Raw genomic sequence first — 20,754 nt, 5'->3', positions numbered from 1 at the left:
AAATGAAATGATATATAAATGATTGTTCTCCAAATAGAAATGATCATTCAACAAAAACCACATTCCCATGTAATGTATATGAAACGTCCTTTATTAGACAGAATAGAAAATGACTCTTAAATGCTTGAAAATGTTCAGCTTTTCACGTAAACTGTTCGTTCAATCAATCTTTATATAATTCAGACTCAGGGTTAGGGTTAGGGCTAACCCCCCCTAACCCACATTAAACACAAGCACTAAACCCTGAAGCGCATATTTTCTTTCCTTCTTCGGGTTTGGAGTGCAGTTTTTTAAGTTTCACAATTACATTCACAAATTTCTTTTTTACAACAGCATCTAAATGTCAAACAAATCAAATATAAAACAGTTGCCTCATTAATGGTTTACAGTATCATACAGAACACACACGACTAAAACAATTAACTCAAGGATACCTACTGCAACGCAGTTTGTATTAAAACAGAGTTCATTATCTGAGGTTAAAGCTTTGTCTCATTAGATCAAGTAGAGACAGATCGAAACCCAAACACAGTGCTGCAGCACGATGGGATTAGATCTGTGGGGAGCCTCAGTGGTGGTCTTTAACACTGCTTGATGAACTGTTCTCTGATACAGCACCAGACGGTTCCCAGTTAAACTCTAAGCCTGGCCGACACTGGACTTTGTAGGGGGGTCACTGGTCTTGGGTCGTTTGGACTCTGGAGGCTGGCACACTGGATCAGTGGGGGGAGACGGACGTTCTGGAGAAAGACAAGTGAAGACATCAGTGACTTAAGGGTTCAACAAGTCAATATGCAGCGTGAAATACACTTGAGGAAAATGTTCAAGATAGGGCACTGTGGTATTACTCATTTTTTCATGTTAAGTTGTTTCTTCCATTAAATTTACAGTATTCATTTATTATTATTATAATTATGTTTACTTATTACAATTATTAGGTTTTACTACATCTGCCATGGAGGTGTTTTCACTCCTGTTCGTCAGCAGGATTTGTCTGAATGGATTTTCCACAAAACTCGGAGAAAGGATGGGACATGGGCCAAGAAATTACCCATTACATTTTTGCATTGATACGGACAAAGTGGTGGATCCCAAAATTATTTTACACTTTCTCTAACATTGCAAAGTTGGGTGTTCTTGGCCTTTTCACTCATTTCTCAGAGAATAATTGATGGATGTTGATTAAATAATCGGGAAGTGTTATCTATGTGTGTGTGCACTTTGGTGTGGCTTGATTGAATTTGAGGGAACTCCTAGGCCATGGCAAAGGCATGGACTCCAGTGAGATGCCATTCCAGTCTTGATCATTCATAGTACTGACTGGGTAATTAACATAAGCCGTCATACGATTATACAGGCTTCAAACAAATCCACTTGAAAAACAAACGTATTTAAAACAGAAAACAAAAGCTATTATATGTTCAGGTTTATTGTCATACTTAACCAACCCATGAGGAGTTACACAGGTTTGCTTACAAACCTGACTCCCTGTTTGTGCTTCTAGCTCTATCAAATAGCATTGTTTGCGATATTGCTGTGTTCCCAGATCCCAGCAGTTACTATGATGAGTAGAAGTTTATTATAGCCAATAAAAATGATGGCAAAAAGAAAGACCTCAAATGTAAATGGTAATATTGTTACCTCTGGCATTTGCTTGCCAGTTAGAATACTCAAACTAGTGAATCAATTTCCATGGAACTTTTTTGGAGGGTGGGGACAGGACCAAATGAACCCAGTCAATTTTTGGGAGCATACGGAGGCTTAAAACCTTCTGCAGCGGCCACCGGTTCAGTTCCAACCCAGCTCTTTGCTGCGTGTCTTCCCCCATTCCCTCTCCCCGCGTCAAGCTTACTATCCTGTCAACAAAGGCAAAAAGCCTGGGGAAACAGGCCTGTCCAGGACATTTTTTCACTTTGGTTAACATGATGAGATAGGCTGTTACTCTTGGCAAAGGTATCCGCTCTCTGAGAACCCTTCTAGTTTATATTATTTTTAGCTCTCGCTTTTCTGCTAAGCTTAAGAGAGTCCATGCACAGCAGATGTCAAGGATTGGATACCTTGAAATACTCATATCAAAGCACAGCAGTTGTGAGAATGCACACTGATCACAAGTATTTGATCAATTATGTCCCGATTAAATTGATTGAGATATGCCATGACAATGGCAATACAGTTCAGTTTGTCATTAAAACTATTTTTTGATAGTGTCGGCCATCAGTTATGACATATGCCACAGCAAACCCTGGCCTCATGTTACCTCACATAACAATAACCTAATGAGTTCCATGCATTGCTCTATGCAGTTTTTTAATTCGGGAAAACCCAGCACTGGTATCTGTGTGGTACTCTGTATTGTCAGGTACCCAAACTAAATCAATATCGGGAGGGATAAAGTTGAAATGGTGCATCATTAATCCTAATAGTTAGCAGACTGTGTGATTGAGACTGTCAATGAGGATGGAGAATTTTTCCATCTGCAACATGTGTGCTTTTAAATCATCAAACTTCTCTTGTGATATCTGTGAATAAAAGGACAACACAGACGTTGCCCTCACTAACCATGTTTGGCCTTCTCAGTGGAGGAGGGAGTTCTGAAGAGGGAACTGACAGCTGGAGACCGGGATGCGATGGGAGTCAAAGATACTCTCCTGAAAACATACAGAAAAAGCACAGACGGTAAAGACACTCCAAGCAAAAAACATTCAAATAAAACGCCCTCCTCCCACTCTTCCACTGCATTAACCCCCCCTGCGTCTTTCTTCTTCTTTGCCTAGTAGTAAAAATAGTCAGGCGTAGTCACAGCCAACGTTCCAAGTTAGAGATACAAAGCAAATACAAACGCATGTGCAGATCTGCCATTGTTCCACGAGCGGTCTGGCCGAGTGATTATTATTTTATTGTCAGTGGGGGGTCCAACGAATCCCTCATACCAGACAGGGCTTTGTTCTCACTGCCAGTACCGGGCACATGCAAACCAACAAAAACATCACCAGCCCATTGCTGCAACCTATAACTCTACTACTGTTTTCACTGAATATTTTAAAGACTATAAAATATATAGGATGCATAATACCCCATATGATATTTTAATCACTTTAAAGAGCACAGAGCTTTCTTGCTCTGAGTAGTCACCTCTGTAAACAGCATCTTTAGAGATAATCACCTTAGGATCTTAAATCATTAGGGGGCAGGGAGGTGGATGGATGAGGTCTTGTGTAGTTACTCCCTCAGTCTGACTGCAGGTAAATCACATTCGGGAAGTTCAAGCATTTCCATAAAATGCCATACATACACATGTATGAGGCAGAATCTGCTTTCTTTGTGTCATATATACCCTTATAAATATAATTTATCGTGCAGCAGACCTAAACCTTACAGCGTACCCAAATCACCATGGTGTTTGCCTTTACTATATGGGCTTACTAATATGACTAAAGTCTAAAATCCTTATTAGCTACGCCCAAGAGGTTATGTTTTGACTGAATGGATTTCCACGACACTTGGTGGAAGGATGGGAAGTTTTGGTGTGGATCCAGGAACTTTCTTTCCCAATTTTTCATTGTGAAACAAGGCGTTTTTCAACATTTTCTGTGATTTCTCAAAGATTTTTGTGAATCATGATGAAATACATATTTAGGGGGTTGGTACTGGTGAACATTTCTCAACATTTAGTTAGATTTTTCAGAGAACAATGAATGGATCTTGAAAAAAAATGTTTAAAAGGACTGATATCTATGAGTGTGTAATTTGCGGTAGCTTGACTGGATTTAAGGGAACTGTTGGGCCTTGGCAGAGATATGAGCACCACTGAATGCCAGTCTAGTTTCTACATAATTTGGCTCCAGTGTATATCAGTGAATTAAAGATTCGAGCCGAGCTTTTGCAATGGGGTTCAATTATACAGATGGTAACTACCAAATTCCCTGCTAAATTGTACAAGAAATGATTAATTGATAATGCAAAAATTATGAGTTGCAGCTGTAAAAAAAAAAAAACACATACACAATCAAAGCATACCTGTGTTCATAAGAAGGCTCAGCGGTATAGGATCTAATATTTACCTTGGGGTGGGTCCCTTCGGAGTAGTGGGTCCAGCAGTATTGGCACCGTTAAGGACTTTTGGGGTGGAGGGTGTGAGGGGAGCGACACGTAATTGCGTTTTGGAGGAGCTGGTGGGGGTGAGGGGGGCGACGAGTGGTTGGGGAGCGGATGGAGCACTTGTGCTTCCAGATGTCGGGGTCTGAGGTGCTGAAGGAGCTGTGGTTTTAGGACTACTGGGCTTCCCCCAGCCCTGCAGAGTGTTGAGGGTGATCCTGCGCGGCTGAGGTTTAGACTTGGCAATGGGGGTGCTCTTCTTCTCCTCTGGTGGGGTGATAGAGGGGGCATCTTTGCAATGGATGGTTTGGGAAGAGGGAGTCGGGGCTGCGCTGCTCAAGGGAGACGATGTCCTGCCCGCTGACGACTTCTTGCTCTTTTTCTCGACACCAGTGTTCGGGACAAAGACCTCTAATGTGGGGGGCTCCTTCAGTGGAGTGCCAAGCTCCCCAGGAGAGAAGGACAGGAAGGAGCAGTAGCCATCTGTGGAGGACACCGCCAGGAAGGAACCATCCCGAGACCTAAAGGGGATAAAAAAGAAACATCAATTGGATGGAGGAAACGTGAAGGAGATGATTCGTTTTTTATGTTAACTTCTGGGAAATGTAAACCAGCTCTTTAATGCTTCTGTGTGTGTAAATTTCATCTGAAATAGGAATAATACACTTTCCCAAAAAATGCAAACAAGACTAATTTCATTGTCAATAATGTAATAATCCTCATTTAGTTTAAGAAGTCTTAATCACACTCCCCCATCCCAAATCTGACAACAAATCAGAGATTCCTCAAGTTGGTGAAAAAGACCAATCACAGTGAATGTAGCTATGCAACTACCAAGCTTAATCTATGTACTAATTCCAGGAAACGCTGTGTGTCTGAATGGGGCTCACATATCTTGAGAACCGTTTATCTAATTGGCTTCACATTTGGCATGTGTGTTGTTAAGGGCCCAAGAAAGTGCAGTGTCACATTTGGTGCGAATTGGCACAAGCAATATGTTCAATATTAGTAAACTTTGAATACACAGGCATCCAGCGCTCTGTAGCAGCAGCGGTTTGGACTCATCAACACATATGGCGTTGTTGATCATGACAACAGCACGTACACAACACCGGTAATGACAACTGCTGCTCCAGTTCGGGGTTCTGCGTACTGAGTCGAGTGTCACTGAACTTTGAATAAACAGGTGAACAGCTCTTTGTGCAGCAGCAGTGGTGCAGCAGCTTTCGGATTCTGCAAACTGAGTCCAGCAGCCAGTCTTCACTCGCTGCAGCTCAATTACTGCAGGTCACTTTTACAGTTTCAGAAAGGAAGCTGCAACCAGCATCGCCACAGTTCAAGCAAACAGCCCATTCTACACAGGCAGGTTGAGAACGGACACTACACTAGGTAATGAAAAAGCAACAGAGGAATGACTGGAGTGAAAAGAAATTGTAATTTAGTCTATTAAACACACACCACATTTCTATGTCTACCATTAATAATTTAAATCTAAACATTCTAGAATGTGTTTATCTATGGAAGAACACAACAAAAGACAACGGAGGAAAATGATGAATTACCATGTAAGATCACTGAGTGTGTGGTAGTGGATGTTAGACACCAGGCCGAAGGGAAGGGTCTGTTGGGTGTCATACAAGAAGATGGAGTCTTCTGACGCCACTGCAAACACCATACGGTAAGGCAACTGGAATGTGTTGGGAAGAAGCTGTTCAGAACCATCTACGTGAAACAGAAACAGGGAAAATATAAAAGGTAAAGATGAGATATAAGAGAAAAGACAATTACAAAGACTTGATTAACAGTTGTGTGTGTAAACCAATGGTGCGTATGTCCTTGCCTTCCCCCTTCTTAGTTCTCAGTTCAAAGTAGACAGGGCAGCAGCGCACAGCCAGTGTTGCTTTAGTTGGACATGGCAAGTGGGCGATGGGCCTAAAACAAACAGAGAGACTTTTACATGATTTACCTCCATTAATACAACAACACTGACTCTGACCAGCACAGAACAGTTACCTCTTGAGGCTCTTCCTGGAAAAGATGTAGGTGGTATTCATGATGTTTTCTCCAATCTCCACACACCCAGCTGAGGTTAAATAATATGTGACAACCGAAGAAGGAACATATACAAATTATTTTCACAAGATAAAAGTCAGGTAAAAGCCACATTTTGAGGATTCTGCTTTCGTACCTGGGGCGATCAGAAAAGAACCATCCGGTGTGAACGAAAGACGTCGGAAGAACGACCTCATGCTGTCGTCGTGGAAGATTCTGTGCGGCTTTACCTGCAGAGATGCAGAGAAGTGAAGGACTGAGAACGTGTTCAAATCATCTTTCACTAATTTTTCAGGAGAACAGAAAGTCTCTGAAGATTTTAGGGAGTTATATGAGAGAATGGAGCGTTGAGCTCATGGAGAAAAATCGCAAAAAAGGTACACGGAAAATGTAATAATATAGAAAGAATGGTTTGGTGTTCATTTTACAGTCAGCTGAGGGATTTACAGGCTTACAAGTAGTGGATATCTGATTTTACCATAGCACCATGGTGTGATCATTGGAGTGTCAACAATTCTACATATAAACTGACCTCTCCCTCTGAAAGTGGCCCAGAGCTCATTTTACTGATAGAGAAAGCCTTCTTCTTGGTGTGTGCGCTGTACACACGCATCACCCTGAAGGGAAGAAAAAACACAAGCAACTTGAGCATCAAGAAATGAAAACCTCATGGTCAGTGACTATAGGTAACAGCAAAACATAATGACTCAATGAGCGTTATACCTGTCACAGCTGAGAGTGGCAACATACTGTCCCAGAGGATCCCAGGTCACACCCTGCACGTAACTCTTATGGTCGTTCAAGATACACAGCTTCTGTCCTATAGCATAAAGACAGTTGCAACCAACATAGTAAAGACGGAGCTAAAATAAGCTTTAGCCTCACACTGTACAGTAAGATATGCAGCATGCTCACTTCAGTACTTAACAGATTAAACATTACAGAACACACACACAGTTTCTATGATGACGTGCAGACCTTTGTTGATGTCCCACATAATAGCAGTGTTGTCAACAGATCCAGACACCATGAAGTTTCCATCCCGTGTCCAGGAGATGTCGTACACATCCTCTATGTGTCCCCTAAAATACACATTAAACAATTAAGAACCTCTTTGTAAAACTAAAGTGTAGCTACAAATTTAGATTAAGCAACTCAGTATCTCAGGTTATGTGTTCCAATGTCAGAATTAAGCTTGTGATAATAGTATAAAAATAACCTGATTCCTCAAAAATGATATATACTGATATGATACAAACCATAGGCAGCAGCAAAAACAAATCAGATATCAATCTGAAAGATGTATTAGATAGGTACATTTCACACTAAGATTAATATGAAGTAGTATAATTAGTACAATTTTAAATTAGTATTAGCAATCAGTGGGTTCTTAACCTTTGCTGTCACATCTATATCTGCTGCTGTAATGTGTGCAAGTAAAAAACAAAAGCAGGTAAGCATTTCCATTTAGACTTGGTCGGTCATATCCGTTTGTCAGTTTTTTAAAGTAAGAAAATGTGGGTGACACAGCCACAGGGAGAAGAACTGTGATATGATCCAGTGGCTTCCAATATTACAGGGCAGGATTTAACATTTTGAAAATATTATCATGCTGGGAGGATGTTTATTATGTCTGGAAAACTGAAAGGTGCACAGTGTTACAAAGTATATTCATCATTTAGACATTTGAACTTGGTGGGATCCAAACTGTGTACCTCAGTGTCTTGACCACAGACCAGCTCTCCTTGTTGAGCTGAGCATCTTCATCCTCCTGGAACGCAGGTAACTGATCAGGCTCCTTAGAGTCGTTTAGCTTCCACAGGAGAATTGCTGCATCTGTACAATGTAAACACCATATGACTATTAAAAGGGCAAATGGGCTTTCTGTGTTGAAAACACCAGCATTAGTCTGTTTTAAAGGGTGACCTTGAGAATCTTTACGTACCATCTCCTCCTGAGGCAAGCAGCTCTCCGTTAGGGCTGAAACGCACCACGTTGACAGCCTTGGTATGTCGAGCCAGATTGGACAGCAACTCCACCGTTGCTTTCCCATCTGAGCCCGTGTCCACTCGCCACAGCTGCATCAATATAGAGAGTACATTACCCCTGAAACTCCAAAAGTGTTTTGTGGACTCAAACACTTCACCCACCCCTCCATCGGCATAGTGGTGAGTAGACAATGGGTGAATTTTCTTTTTGTTGTTGAACTATCCCTTTAGACATTCATGCCAACAAGTAATTGAGCTTTCTGCATGTGTTCATTATTACACTACACGATCATTACAGTGATTGTCTTTCTTTTACAAGCCTGTAGGTGTATTCATCTCTTTCTCTCTGTCCACTCACTCTGACAGTGGTGTCCACTCCGGCTGTTGCCAGTCGACGAACGCGTCCATCGGCGCTGTGCTGGAAGTCCACACTGTAAACCGGCTCCTTGTTGTGCCACGCGATCTCACACGTTACCACCTTCATTTCCTTGATGTCCAACACCGACCTCAGGGGGTAAAACACAAAAACACGTCAATTTGCTGCTTCACGCTGTTTTAAATCCACTGATAATGACTCTGCAGCCGCAACAGTCGGTTATTTTATAACATACTGTCAGATACAGACGCTGTGTCACGGACAGAAGATGATAATGTGTTGATGTAAAAAGCTAAACTAGCTACACAGCCACTGGAGACGAATGCTACAAGGAGCTAACACGGTTAGCATCGAACTTAGCGGGATTGAGTCTGTTGAACGGTACGTGACTAACGTGACGCACGGTAGATAACATGTGGACGTACGTTAGCTGTTGGCTGAAGTGTGTGTTTGCTACGAATACACACGAGCGCTGTGTGTTTATTATTTAAACCGAAGTTATCTCAGAGTAAATCTTTAGTTGTTCTACCTGCTCCGTTGTCCAGCTGAAGATTCACTGATTTCCCGCGTACGATTCGTTCAAAACTTCCGGTGGACCGGGCGGCGTTGATTGGACGACCACGCGGAAGAGGGGGTGCTTAGCGGTGACGTTGAATATTATACTGCTCGGTCCAAAATGTTTCAAATTAAATAGATTTTACTTTTAGTTCCCCTCTAACATTTATTTTATTCTTTCTTTATTTAATTTTTATACATAGTTATTATTTTTACTCATCTTGTAAATTGATATATTATATTATATTATATATAAAAAATATATTTTATGAATATTTTACATTTTACTTTAGTTAACCCCTACCATTAAAATATAATCTTAATTTTTTTTATATATTAGGAGTTTTGTACTCATTATGTACATTTATGCTGTAATCCCTCTCGTAAATAATAAAAAGTACAAGTTTAAAACAAAATTTAAATTTTCATATATTTCACTTTACCTTTTGTTAGCCTTTACTTAAAATGTTTAATCTTTATTTTTGTACTTTGATGTTGTTGAAATCTATGTAATGATTCTAAATTAATAAAAAAAAAATCCTATACATATTAAATATTTTCTTTTTCTTTATTGTTCCCTAGCATTAGAATATATTTTTTAGTATTCAGTCTTTTCTTTTTTGTATATTTTTGTACTCACTTTGTACATTGATAATTAATTGGTAATCCCTGACGTAAATAATAAAAAGTACAAGTTTAAAACTAAATTAAAATGTTGATATATTGCATTTAACTTTTTGTTAGCCCCTAGTTTTAAAATGTATTGCTTATTATTAGTTTTGTTCTCCTTTTAGTATATCGATGTAGTAATCGCTGTCTTAAAGAAAGAACTATCAACAGTAGAATAGTTTTCTCTTGTGGCTCGCCTATTATCAATCAATCAATCAAATTTTATTTGTATAGCCCATATTCACAAATCACAATTTGTCTGATAGGGCTTTAACAAGGTGTGACATCCTCTGCCCTTAAAGGAAACATTAAAATCCATCCAGATGGATTTTGCATAGTGACATATGCATTAATATAGAAAGTAAAGGGTAAGAATGAGAGTAAGTTTGATTTTGTCTCAAAGGTCATTTGAGACAAAATATTAGACGAGCAATCGCAACACGCTCAAGAGGGATGTTCATGATAACTCTGGCAGTTGAACTACAGTTTGTATCAGTCACAAAACCACTGACAGGCTCATTGTCATTGCCACATCTAATGTATTAGGAAATGTTTAAAAGGATGATAATGTATCACAGAGTAAAGAAAGCAAACAAACTTTATTTGGCAGAATAAATACAAAACAGGATTCAGTACAAATCAAAGACAAACGATTAAGAAATAAAATTCAGGATCTAATCAGACCAAACACAAAAGGATTTTTTGCATTTTGTTTGGAAAAGCTTTAAAAAAGTCACTCTATGGCTACAATGGATACAAAATTAAGAAGGAACCTGCAAAGGAAGTCGGTCAAGAAGAGGAAAAAGAAGGTGCAGAGGTAGACGTAGGTAAAGGAGAAGAGGAAGTGGCTAAAGAAGAAGTAGGTGAAGAAGAAGGAAAAGGTCAAGAAGAAGGTGAAGAAGAACAAGAAAAGGAAGAAGAACTGCAATTAAAATAGCACTTTTCAAGGTATCTAATGCTGCTTTACAGAGTTAAAACCTCATACACGTCAACATTAGTCATAAAAATGAATAATAGTGTAAAGTGGTGGATCTATGCAGAGTTCCAGAGGGTGGTGGCTGACGGACTGAAAGTTACTTTTAAAAAATATATTATGTAAAGCAGCTTATAGCATGTTGCATTTAATGTACATCAATATAAAATCTGTTAACAAAGTCATACATTCAAATACAATCTAATTTCCAAGACATCTGTATGGAATATTTAAAAGCATTGTATATGTCAGGATTTGGTTAATTCCCTTGTTCCTCTTCTTTGACAGAATCTCTCTCAGACAGAAACTGTTCGAGGATCTCATCGATTACATTGCACTCAAAATTCACTTGGTCGAGGGACAGAGCAGGAATAGAGGTGATGAGAAGGCGTCCGACATTCTGCCGAAGCTCGATCAAGCTGTGAGAGAGAGATGGATAAAAATAAAGAGGGAAACTTAGATCCCTTGTTCTGCTGTGTTGCCATAAAAGACTTTGTAAAGCTGCTTTCAGACACGGACTGAACTCCAAATAATCTCCGGACTTTTGCCGGAGGGGCTGTATGTGAGAACGCAAAAGTCTGAGTTTCTCCTGCCAGCCCCCCAGAACAAAATCAGGTTAATGTACGAACGAGCACACATGAGAAAACAGCAGGAGATCTTACGAAGGATTCACCGTGACTGAGAGGGCGTGTTGATGCCATTTCTAACATGCTACAGAAGCAAAACTGAAAAAAACTAAAAGAATGCAAATATCTCAAGGTAAAAAAAAAAGAGGAGCCACACATGGCACCGCTGAAGATGTCAAGAGAGCTTTTGGTGATAAGGGCTGACTGGTGTCAATGTGCTACAAACAAAAATACATGATCTCCGAAACGGAGTTTTTACGTTATGCCCCGTCTCTGCCTGTTGTGCCCCCACCCCCCACCTGAATGCTCTGGAGATTCCTATGTGTTTGTAAATGCGTCTGAGCGGAGAATCTCCTGCTGCGTGGTAAATGCGTGAAAGACAAACTCCGGAGAAAGTTGGGACTAAATTGTGACGACATTCTCCAGAGTTCATGTCTGAAAACGGCTTTGAATTGATACTTCTGTGATAATTCATACGACATGTAAGAGGAGCGATTTTACAACAGTCCAACCTTCTGAATGTGTCCGAGCTTGAATCTCCGCCAGTGACAGTTGCCCCCGCTGCCTCCTCTGTATCAGTTTGTGCAGAAGAATCCGTGTTTTTTTGCGGTGGCGTTGTGCTTCCCTCTTCAGCGTTTCCCCTCTGCTGCTGCAGCATCAACCTGAGCTCTTCACACTGGACAGCCAGGGTCGTCCTCTCCCCCTGCACTATGTCCATCTGGTGGCACAGCACACAGTGACTCCCAAGAGGAAGAAAAAACTCATGATCCTGCTTGATCAATGATGAATTATACATAATGTACGTAAAAACTCTGAGCTCTGACTTCCAGGTAAATGCTGTTTTTAAGAACTGTGAGCCACAATTATTCATAATTCTAATCACTCTTTGAAGCAGACTTGGATGCATGTGTAGCAATAAGTTTCACAGAGATTTAAACTGTGTCTAATTGTCTTACAAACTTTAAATTCCCCATTTAAGTCACCAGTGTTTGAACGTTTTGAAAAGCTTGAATATGAGGAAAGTTGAGTTTAGATTTTTTTGTTTGACGTTTTCAAAAGGTCAAGTATAAAGGTCAAGACTTAAGTGTTTTTTTCAGACGTCAAGTAGCATTTTCTCAATGTATCTGTCAAATCCAGGAAATGCAACATCCACATCAAAAGATAGAGGTACTAGGATATAGATGTTTTCAGTCTGTCTTGAAAACAATACTCGCATGCTCATATTAATTATTGTTTGCTGTGAATGTATTAATCTCTAAGCTCCAGACACACTGACCTGTGAGTGCAGTTGATCGTTCTCCCTGTGTTTTTGGTCCAGTTCCCGCATCAGAGAGTCAACTTGCAGCGCAATCTCGTCAGAGTCCTTTTCCTCACCTTGATCACGACTGGGTTCGCTCTCAGTAGCTGCCAGTAAAACCTCTTTCGCCTTAATCAATTCATCAACTTTCTCTTTTGCCTTCTCAAACATACTTTTGTAGTCAATCCCCTCCACTGTTTCCTCCGTCTTCAGCGTCTGGCTGGCCTGGTGAGAGCATCGTCTCTTGTCATTGATCTCAGACGGCTCCAGCAGTCTGCTTTGCATTTCTTGCAGCTGGCAGGTAAGTCTATTGACTTCGTCTTTTAAGGAGTCTCTCTCTTGCGCTGTCTCCTGCATGAGCTCCAGGAGCTGGTCTTGTTGTTCCTGTATGTCAGTGACACTTGGGTTGTTAAGTGGGCAGAACGGTGCACGGGAAGGTCCTGCAATTTCGTCACCTTCCAGAGGATGTGTCACTCCGTTCTGAAGATTTCTTTGATGTTCATTTTGAGTATTTACCTCGCTCTCTTGCTTTACGACTCTTTCTTCAGTGCAGCAGGCACGTGAAATATGTTCTACACCATTTACATTAGATGTACCCTGCCCAGTTACTCCATTCCCCTCAGTTTGATTTGGATCCTCCTCTTCCTCCTTTACTTTGGGTGCTTCTGTCTGGGTGTTGGTGCTGGTCAGCTGTGGAGGAGGGGCCGGGGAGGGATCGGCTCCAACAGCCGCACACCCGGTAGAGCTCGCTCCCGCAGTGTTTGGCTCTGACTCCACGGCGACATCATCGCTACACTCCAACACTCCAACACCATGCAGATAGGTTGGCTCTGGCTCTATTTTCACTTTAGTCAAAGCAAAGCATGGACTTTTTGGTTTGGGCGTGCTGGCATTCTCCAAGAGGAAAATGTCATCATCAGTATCTTCATCCCACTCCCCACCAACAGGCACTGATGGGGAGCAGGTTGCGCTCACATCCTCAGTTGTCGGCGTATCGGAGATGCTCCTCTGGAAGCCTTTTGCTAGAGATCTTTTGGCCTTTGTTTGAGGACTAACAGACTGTTTTCTTTTTCTCCTGCAGTGTAAACAACGCACTGTTAATATTCTTCTTAAACAAAGTGAATTTCATGTATTAAATATATAAAATCTTACTTCAGACGGGATTTTGACAGAGAGACCACATTGGAAATAACTGGAAGATCATCGCGTGAGGGGCTGCAATCTACAGAAAGAAAACATATATTTTAATATTTCGATCAAAAAAATTCTCTCTTCCACCCGCGAACAAACAGTAATTGTTCTTACCAGCTTGTAAAATAGAGGGCCTCACTGGAGTTGAATCAGCGTTGGACCTCCTCTTTGGGGTAATGGGGGTGGAAGGTGAATCGACAGTCTATCAAGAAAAAACAGAAAAACCAAGAAGAATTTTTTTACATTTGTAATTGTTTATATTCCTAAATCATAACCACCTTCAAGTATTGACCGTAAGTATTTATCTATCCATCAGATAGATAAATCAGCAAGGGGAGCTGCATCAGCAAGGGGAGCTGGATCCCATCCCAGCTGACATTGGGTGAGACAGGTCGCAGGCGTATTGCATAGCCAACATACAGAGTCAACCATTCACACTCACACCTGTGAATAATTTAGAGTCTCTACAAGTCTTTGGATTGTGGGAGGAAGCAAACCCACACAGACACGGTGACATGCAAACTCCACACAGAAAGACCTCGACCGAACCGGGAACCTTCTTGCTCTGAGGCAACAGTGCTAACTATCGCACCGCTGACCTGCCAAAAATCTTTACACTGAATCAAAATTAAACACATTTAGTCATTAGCCCCCTTTGTGTGTTTTTAATGGACAGCCCACCGTTTGACACAGTTGCCGTTTCAGGTCTTCATGCTGTTGTTTAAGAGCCTGGTTTTGTCTGGCGAGATTAGTAACTCGCTGCACTTCCTGTCGCCTTCGATTCTCCTCCTCCTAAATGAACAAATACCCAAAAGCACAATTAATGATGTTTTAACTTGTACGGAATTTCAAATCAATACCACCAGTAAATCAATTTCTAATTTCAGATCGTGCTGAGGTGTTACAGGTATCATGCGGAGGAAGAAAAATTATGACAGACGATGCATTCCTTGCCTTTTGTTTATGCATCTCTTGCTGCTTTTTGTCCTTTTTTTCTCTTAAAAAACAAAAATCACAGAGTAAGTACCCACAAGTAACACAATATCAGTTCTTATCAAGTTAAACATTGGTTTATGTGTTTGGGCAGAAGTCATGGCAGAGCTCGAATGGAAATTTGTGACTCACTGTTGTTTGTAGGTCTTGTAGTACGAAGGTTGCTCATCATCAGAGTCCTCTGGCTCCTCCTCTACCAGGCAGCTCCTGGGAGAACAAAATAGATTGAGAGTGAAAACATCAGCAACCATCCAACGAGTCAAAGGGATTTTTAGGTGTAGTGGTTTTTGTTTTAATGAACACATGTACCCAAAGCTTGGTGAGCATTCCTATGCATGCATGTTAAATGAAAAAATGTATTTGATGTGTACTTTGACTTTTTAGTTTGGTTCAGGTCTCATCTGGTAACATAGAGGACAGTTTATGAATAAGCCTATGACTAAGTCTATGAGTAAGCATGTATATATACTGTATATCTACAGTCTATGGTGTAGATGTAAAAGTAATCCTACAGAGTCATGTTGATATCCACAAATAGGAATACGAGTATAATTCTCCAGTCATATTTGTTATATATATATATATCAGATAATTATTATCGCAATAGGTTTATTAATTTACCTGAACTGAGGGTCCGGGTTCAAATGACAGAACCATTTCTTTGGTAACTTGTCGCAGTCAATCCCATCGGGGAGTTTGCGCCAGCGACCACAGGCATCACACTGCGCCCAGTTCTGATCTGGTCGCTTCCTGAGGACACAGACAGAGAAAAGTATCAGAGTTGTAAGGAAACAGCAGACAAGAATGCATGTTGAATACAGATTGAACAGTCGCTGCAAATGTACTAACATGGTATCCTCCACTGGTGTGGTGCTGTTTGGATTATCTTTGTTCTTGCTGTAATGGATTTCTTTCCAGTACTCCTCCAGTTTGGTCGCCATGCTGTTCATAGTTTTCCTGTAGCAAGACATAAAGCACCTAAGACCTCCATATTCCTGGCCCAGTACTTTTAATATAAATAATTCAGTGATCACGATTAGAAATAAAAATCAAACCAACATGATCAAAACTGAACAGAAAATGTATGCAACTACCTGTACTTATCTGTCTCATCGAAGCTCTGTTTGTTGTGGGTGGGATTAAGAAAGTTACACTCTATTACGCCAATGACCCCAACGCCTTGCCTGTTGGCCTGTAGAGTGAAAAGACTCATGAGAGACGAAAAGCAGATGATAACATTTATGACCCTTTGAAAATGTGTCGTCAACGTCAGAAGCTCACCCTCATTTGGCAGCCCACGCGTTCGTAAGCTTTGATGAGGCGATTCTTGTGATACATCATCATGCCATACTGCTCTTTACTTTTGGTGTTATACCCGAAAGTGATAGGAACGCGTTTGGTCTGAAATAACATTGAAGGAAAACCCAAGAGCAGAGATATGAACACGCATGCAACCATTTGTCCCTAAAGATTTATAAATGTTCAACACCTATCAGAAGCCAAAGAGGAGAAGGACTGAAAGGATACCAGGAAAGTTGGTTTGTAGTGGTCCTTTCTGATGTAGGCAAGACTCTTAGCGATGAGCTGAGATTTCACCTTCTGACCTCGTATGACGATCTGCATCCGAGGCTTCAGGTACAAAACACTGCAATATGCCTACACAACAAATGTATCAATAAGAGCAGAGGAAAGGTGACAGAGTCAAGTTGAGAGGTATATCACAGGGATTATGCACAATTAAATGCATTTAATAAAAAAATGTAATTACCACCCTAAAGTTGTATGCCTCTGCCAACCAGTGCAGTTTGAGTTTACATAAATTGTTTCCCATACTCAAATGGAGGTCACCATGACCTTTACAGACTTTCAATCACCCAAATGTAGTCAGTTAATTTTTTTGTCTAAATGAACATTTCTCAAGGCAATTTTAGGACAATGCATTCACAAGGTCAAAAAACTCTTGACCTGTGATTTGTGTGGGTAAAGTGGTGTGGGGCATAAAAACAATGACCTAAAATAATCATAATGACCGTTTGAGGAGATTACTGGTCCTTACCCGCAGAGAGTAAACACTCTCAGGGATGTACGATGACAATTGATGTTGAGAAGTGTCGCTCCTCGACTCATAGATATCCGATGGAATTTGAATATCGTACCGGTCCTTCTGAAAATCAAACTCTAGATCTCCAACAGATGTCCTTAAAGAGGAGAAGAATATTGATGTCCATCAATCCATCCATTATCTATACCGTTTATCCTTTGAGGGATGCGGGGGGAGCTGGAGCCAAATTGGGTCACCGGTGTATCACAGGGACAAAAAACACTCACATTCACATCTAAGGTCAATAAGTCTCAAATTAGCCTAAACTGAATGTCTTTGGACTGTAGGAGGAAGCTGGAGTACCCAGAGAAAACCTATGCAGGCGTGATGAGAACAGGCAACAAACACAAATCTGAGTATCCTCTACAAAGCAAAGCAAGTAAACATCTAACAAAATGATGTATATTACAGACAGACCTGCGGAGATTCCAGATGATAATCCGTGTGCCTGTTTTTCCCGTGGACCAGGGGGGACTGATGGCTTGGAGCTCGGTGAGAAGCTTCTCCTGTTTTTTGAAAATGGAATGGCACAGGATGTGCTGCAGACTGGCGTTGTCCTGCTCTCGTACTGAGAGTAAAATCTCAAGTTAAGGATGATTTGAAATAAAAGATTGGTACAAACAGAAGCATGATTGATGTATGATTGAGAGGAGAAATACTACACTAAAACATGTCAAAACATCTAGCCAAGCCAACATTTTTTACCTATAAATGAATAAACAGACTTAGATGCATTTTCCATTATGAGACGACTTAAAAAATGCATCAGATCATGGTTTTGTACAGTTGCCCTGTACATAATTCACCCTAGTACCATGAATTCGAGACAATATTGACATATTATTTCATCGTTCGTGGTTTGAATTAATGAATTAGATAAAGGATATACTTGTTTTTTTTTGTGTTTGCAAAGCTGATGATGGGCACAATTATTTGCTTCGCCTTAATCTCTTCCAGGTAGGTCTGAGAGAGCATCCCGACGCATGAAGTGTTCTTTGACTTTGAGAAAACGATAGCGTCTTTTCCAAGACGCATGGATCCAGACTTGAACCCATTGCCATAGATACCTATTGGTGCTACACCATTGACAACGGTCTTATCGCTGTACCCAAAGCTTAAGGGAGAAACGTGCAAACATTCTTTTAGTAATGAATCACATACTTTGTTGTTAAAGCTTCTAGGCAGTGGTCAATTACATGTAGGACAATACAGGCATTGTAATGTGACCAACAAGAACAGCCATCACACAACAAATACCAAAATGAAAAATAGCAGTGAGTCTTCAAATATATAATCTGACATTTCTCCATTTACGAATAAGTGTAAATTGCATGAACAATAAAAGTTATGTTTCAATTATTTGTCTGAGTCTGTACCTGAGCATCTTATGCATAGTTTCATGGTCCAGTCCTTCTCCATTATCCATAAAGCTGAGGCATTCTTGTCCATCAACCACAATCTTGTCAATCCAGAACTGTTTGGCATTGACATCTGTATCAAAGGCATTGTCTGTAAGAAGGAACATTATTAGGAGCATTTAATTTAAGAGACATTTCATTTCGAAGAAATAGATGTATAATAGAGGATGTCACACTTTGTAAAGCTATTAAAAGCAAATTGCAATGTGTGAATATGGGCTAACAAAATTGGATTAATTTATTGTCATTGCAACATAACTTGATCTTCTAGTTGGAGCCTGTCATTAAGTAAATAAAGGGCGGAGGTGTTAAATACAAGGCAGTTGATAAACCTTGTCAAACTGCTACTCTTGCTCTCTCCTTAAACACAATTCAAGTTTCTGAATGAGTTTTGTTAAGTTCATATGTCGGCTGCAGATTCCTATATTTTACACATTCTTATTAATTTGACAGAAATCTGTCCTGGTGAGAGAGAAAAGTTAAATTTGCTCCTTTTAATGCATTTAAGCCTAGATTCGCTACATCACAAAAAAATACAAAACATCAGCATATGATCATCATGATGTCAGGCAAGAACCTCAAGGCATGCGGGGTTAACAGGGGGCATTAATAGCAGGAAGTGAAAGTGAAACTAAAGTGAGACATGCAGCTTCACTTGAAAACACAACCTTGCAATGATGACTCACCTATGAGCTCAGCTATGGCGCTGAATGGCCAGGTGTGGCTGGTGGAGTTGGTGTGAAGAAACTTGGGACAAAGCTGCAAGTGGAGCAATTTATTTCCATCATCAATCTGCGTGTTCTTAAGTTTAATCGAATATTATACTGTAAAATGTGATAATATGTTCAATGTAAATGTGTTGTGTGATGATGTTGAACATTTAATCTTGTCAAAGGTCGCCCCATCATTTGGAAGCCAACTCACTCACTCTCACTCACTCACTCACTCACTCTCACACACACACACACACACACACACACACACACACACACACACACACACACACACACACACACACACACACACACACACACACACACACACACACACACACACACACACACCCGTTTCCTCACGTTCCTTACCTTGATTTATTGATTCAAAAATTTAAATATATATCTCTATATACTGTAATACTTGTGCATTGTGGAAGCACAGTGAGGAGGTAGGACACAGACTTACGCAATGTTTTACTGTAAATCACATGTTGGTCATTCACTGCTGATAAACAAGAGTTTAAAACCACAACCTTCACCCAGGAGCAAAAATAATAATCAGCATAATTTATCATGAAGATGAAGTGAAAAATATATTAAAATATATATATATATATAAAAAATTATTACAGAATAAACCTCGAGACGTCAGGTTATACAGCAAATTCCAGGAGACAGTAGGTGTCCACTCTGTTTTCCTAACTAGTTCCTACATCAGCTGTAAACACCCGCGAACCCAGCCTCCAGTAGAGTGTGAATTTACGGTATTTAAACTGGTTACCTTCAACACATGTGACCCCACAGACCTTGTTAGTGCCATACATCAGTTTGTAAAAGTTAATATCACTGGACAACCGTGGAAAGAGGAATACATCGCGCTCACCGTGCTCAACGGGACCCCAAGATCCGTCTGCGCCGCCATGTTTTCATATATCCACTGGTGGCGGAAGGAGGAAGTGACAGCACAGCCGGGCTTCAGCGTCAAAACCTAACGACGCAGTTTTATTTTGAAGGAATTAGCTTCTGTCCCCCTGAACTAAAGTTATTCCTCTTTTATCATCTATCATACATGGATAGTTATGTAAATTATATTTATTAATTCTAACTTATCTTTTTGTTGTTTGACCGATATTTGTTTTGCACATTGACATATATGTCAAAGTGACAAATACATATATATTAAAAAGTCAACAAATATTTAGGGTGGCTAAAATATGTTGTTTGGTCTCGTTTATTACGTTGTTTAAGTGATTTCTCTTATTATTTTAATAGTAAAATTACATATTGATAAATGTATAATTAACTGGTAGAAAACTGATGCATTCAGCAGAGTTCAGATGATACCTTGATTCAATTCAACAAAACAGTCATCATAACATAAAAAAAAAAAAAAGTCTCTATCATATTTTACTTTTAGCTACCTCCCTATCATTAAAATGTATGGACTATCTATTTATAATTGTATTGATTGTTGTATATTACTATTTTTGTACTTTGATCTTGATTTAAAATATGTACATATAATTAGGTAGGCTCCGCTGCAGCCCGGAGCCTCTTTAATATTCACATATTCTCTGATTCATCACATACACCCACACGCACACAAAGAGGGTTCATTGTTCAGTATGTGTACGAGGAGCCATGGGACTGAACCACCAACCATGAATGTGACGTTACAGTTTTTCAACTCCCTGAATAATTTCC

The 20,754-nt window shown here is 40.2% G+C and overlaps 2 protein-coding genes across 7 annotated transcripts; both read right to left on the bottom strand.

The window, feature by feature from the left end:
• Window positions 1-71: 71 nt before the first annotated feature.
• On the bottom strand, window positions 72-9,127 carry chaf1b (chromatin assembly factor 1, subunit B). Of its 3 annotated transcripts, none has more exons than XM_034574819.1 (15): window positions 9,041-9,127; window positions 8,494-8,649; window positions 8,093-8,225; window positions 7,863-7,983; window positions 7,126-7,229; window positions 6,871-6,967; window positions 6,680-6,764; window positions 6,284-6,377; window positions 6,109-6,178; window positions 5,936-6,027; window positions 5,658-5,817; window positions 4,061-4,616; window positions 2,906-2,914; window positions 2,560-2,653; window positions 226-740 (listed from the first exon to the last, which is right to left on the bottom strand). In XM_034574819.1, the coding sequence occupies exons 2-15, from the start codon at window positions 8,617-8,619 to the stop codon at window positions 640-642; spliced, it is 1,842 nt and encodes a 613-aa protein (XP_034430710.1). In that variant the 5' UTR covers window positions 8,620-8,649; window positions 9,041-9,127; the 3' UTR covers window positions 226-639. The 3 variants fall into 3 exon arrangements, with proteins under 3 accessions (XP_034430712.1, XP_034430710.1, XP_034430709.1); XM_034574818.1 differs by having other exon boundaries at window positions 8,494-8,641; XM_034574821.1 differs by lacking the exon at window positions 2,906-2,914 and having other exon boundaries at window positions 72-740; window positions 2,560-2,648; window positions 4,062-4,616; window positions 8,494-8,641.
• Window positions 9,128-10,315: 1,188 nt separating this feature from the next.
• On the bottom strand, window positions 10,316-20,029 carry morc3a (MORC family CW-type zinc finger 3a). 4 transcript variants are annotated; one of them, XR_004612539.1, is made up of 20 exons: window positions 19,934-20,027; window positions 19,021-19,093; window positions 18,293-18,425; window positions 17,804-18,030; window positions 17,334-17,490; window positions 16,872-17,013; window positions 16,343-16,471; window positions 16,097-16,216; window positions 15,910-16,007; window positions 15,665-15,772; window positions 15,437-15,565; window positions 14,948-15,022; window positions 14,777-14,819; window positions 14,504-14,614; window positions 13,937-14,024; window positions 13,784-13,853; window positions 12,611-13,706; window positions 11,847-12,052; window positions 10,714-11,127; window positions 10,316-10,657 (listed from the first exon to the last, which is right to left on the bottom strand). XR_004612539.1 is itself a non-coding variant. In XM_034574666.1 (20 exons), exons 1-20 carry the CDS (start codon window positions 19,970-19,972, stop codon window positions 10,968-10,970), a joined length of 3,102 nt encoding a protein of 1,033 aa, XP_034430557.1. In that variant the 5' UTR covers window positions 19,973-20,028; the 3' UTR covers window positions 10,316-10,967. The 4 variants fall into 4 exon arrangements, 3 of the variants coding, with proteins under 3 accessions (XP_034430557.1, XP_034430556.1, XP_034430558.1); XM_034574666.1 differs by having other exon boundaries at window positions 10,316-11,127; window positions 12,611-13,098; window positions 13,201-13,706; window positions 19,934-20,028; XM_034574665.1 differs by having other exon boundaries at window positions 10,316-11,127.
• Window positions 20,030-20,754: the final 725 nt, after the last annotated feature.

This window comes from Hippoglossus hippoglossus, chromosome 21, assembly GCF_009819705.1.
Source record: "Hippoglossus hippoglossus isolate fHipHip1 chromosome 21, fHipHip1.pri, whole genome shotgun sequence".
Lineage (NCBI taxonomy): Eukaryota > Metazoa > Chordata > Actinopteri > Pleuronectiformes > Pleuronectidae > Hippoglossus > Hippoglossus hippoglossus.
This window is presented reverse-complemented; position numbering and strand designations above follow the sequence as displayed.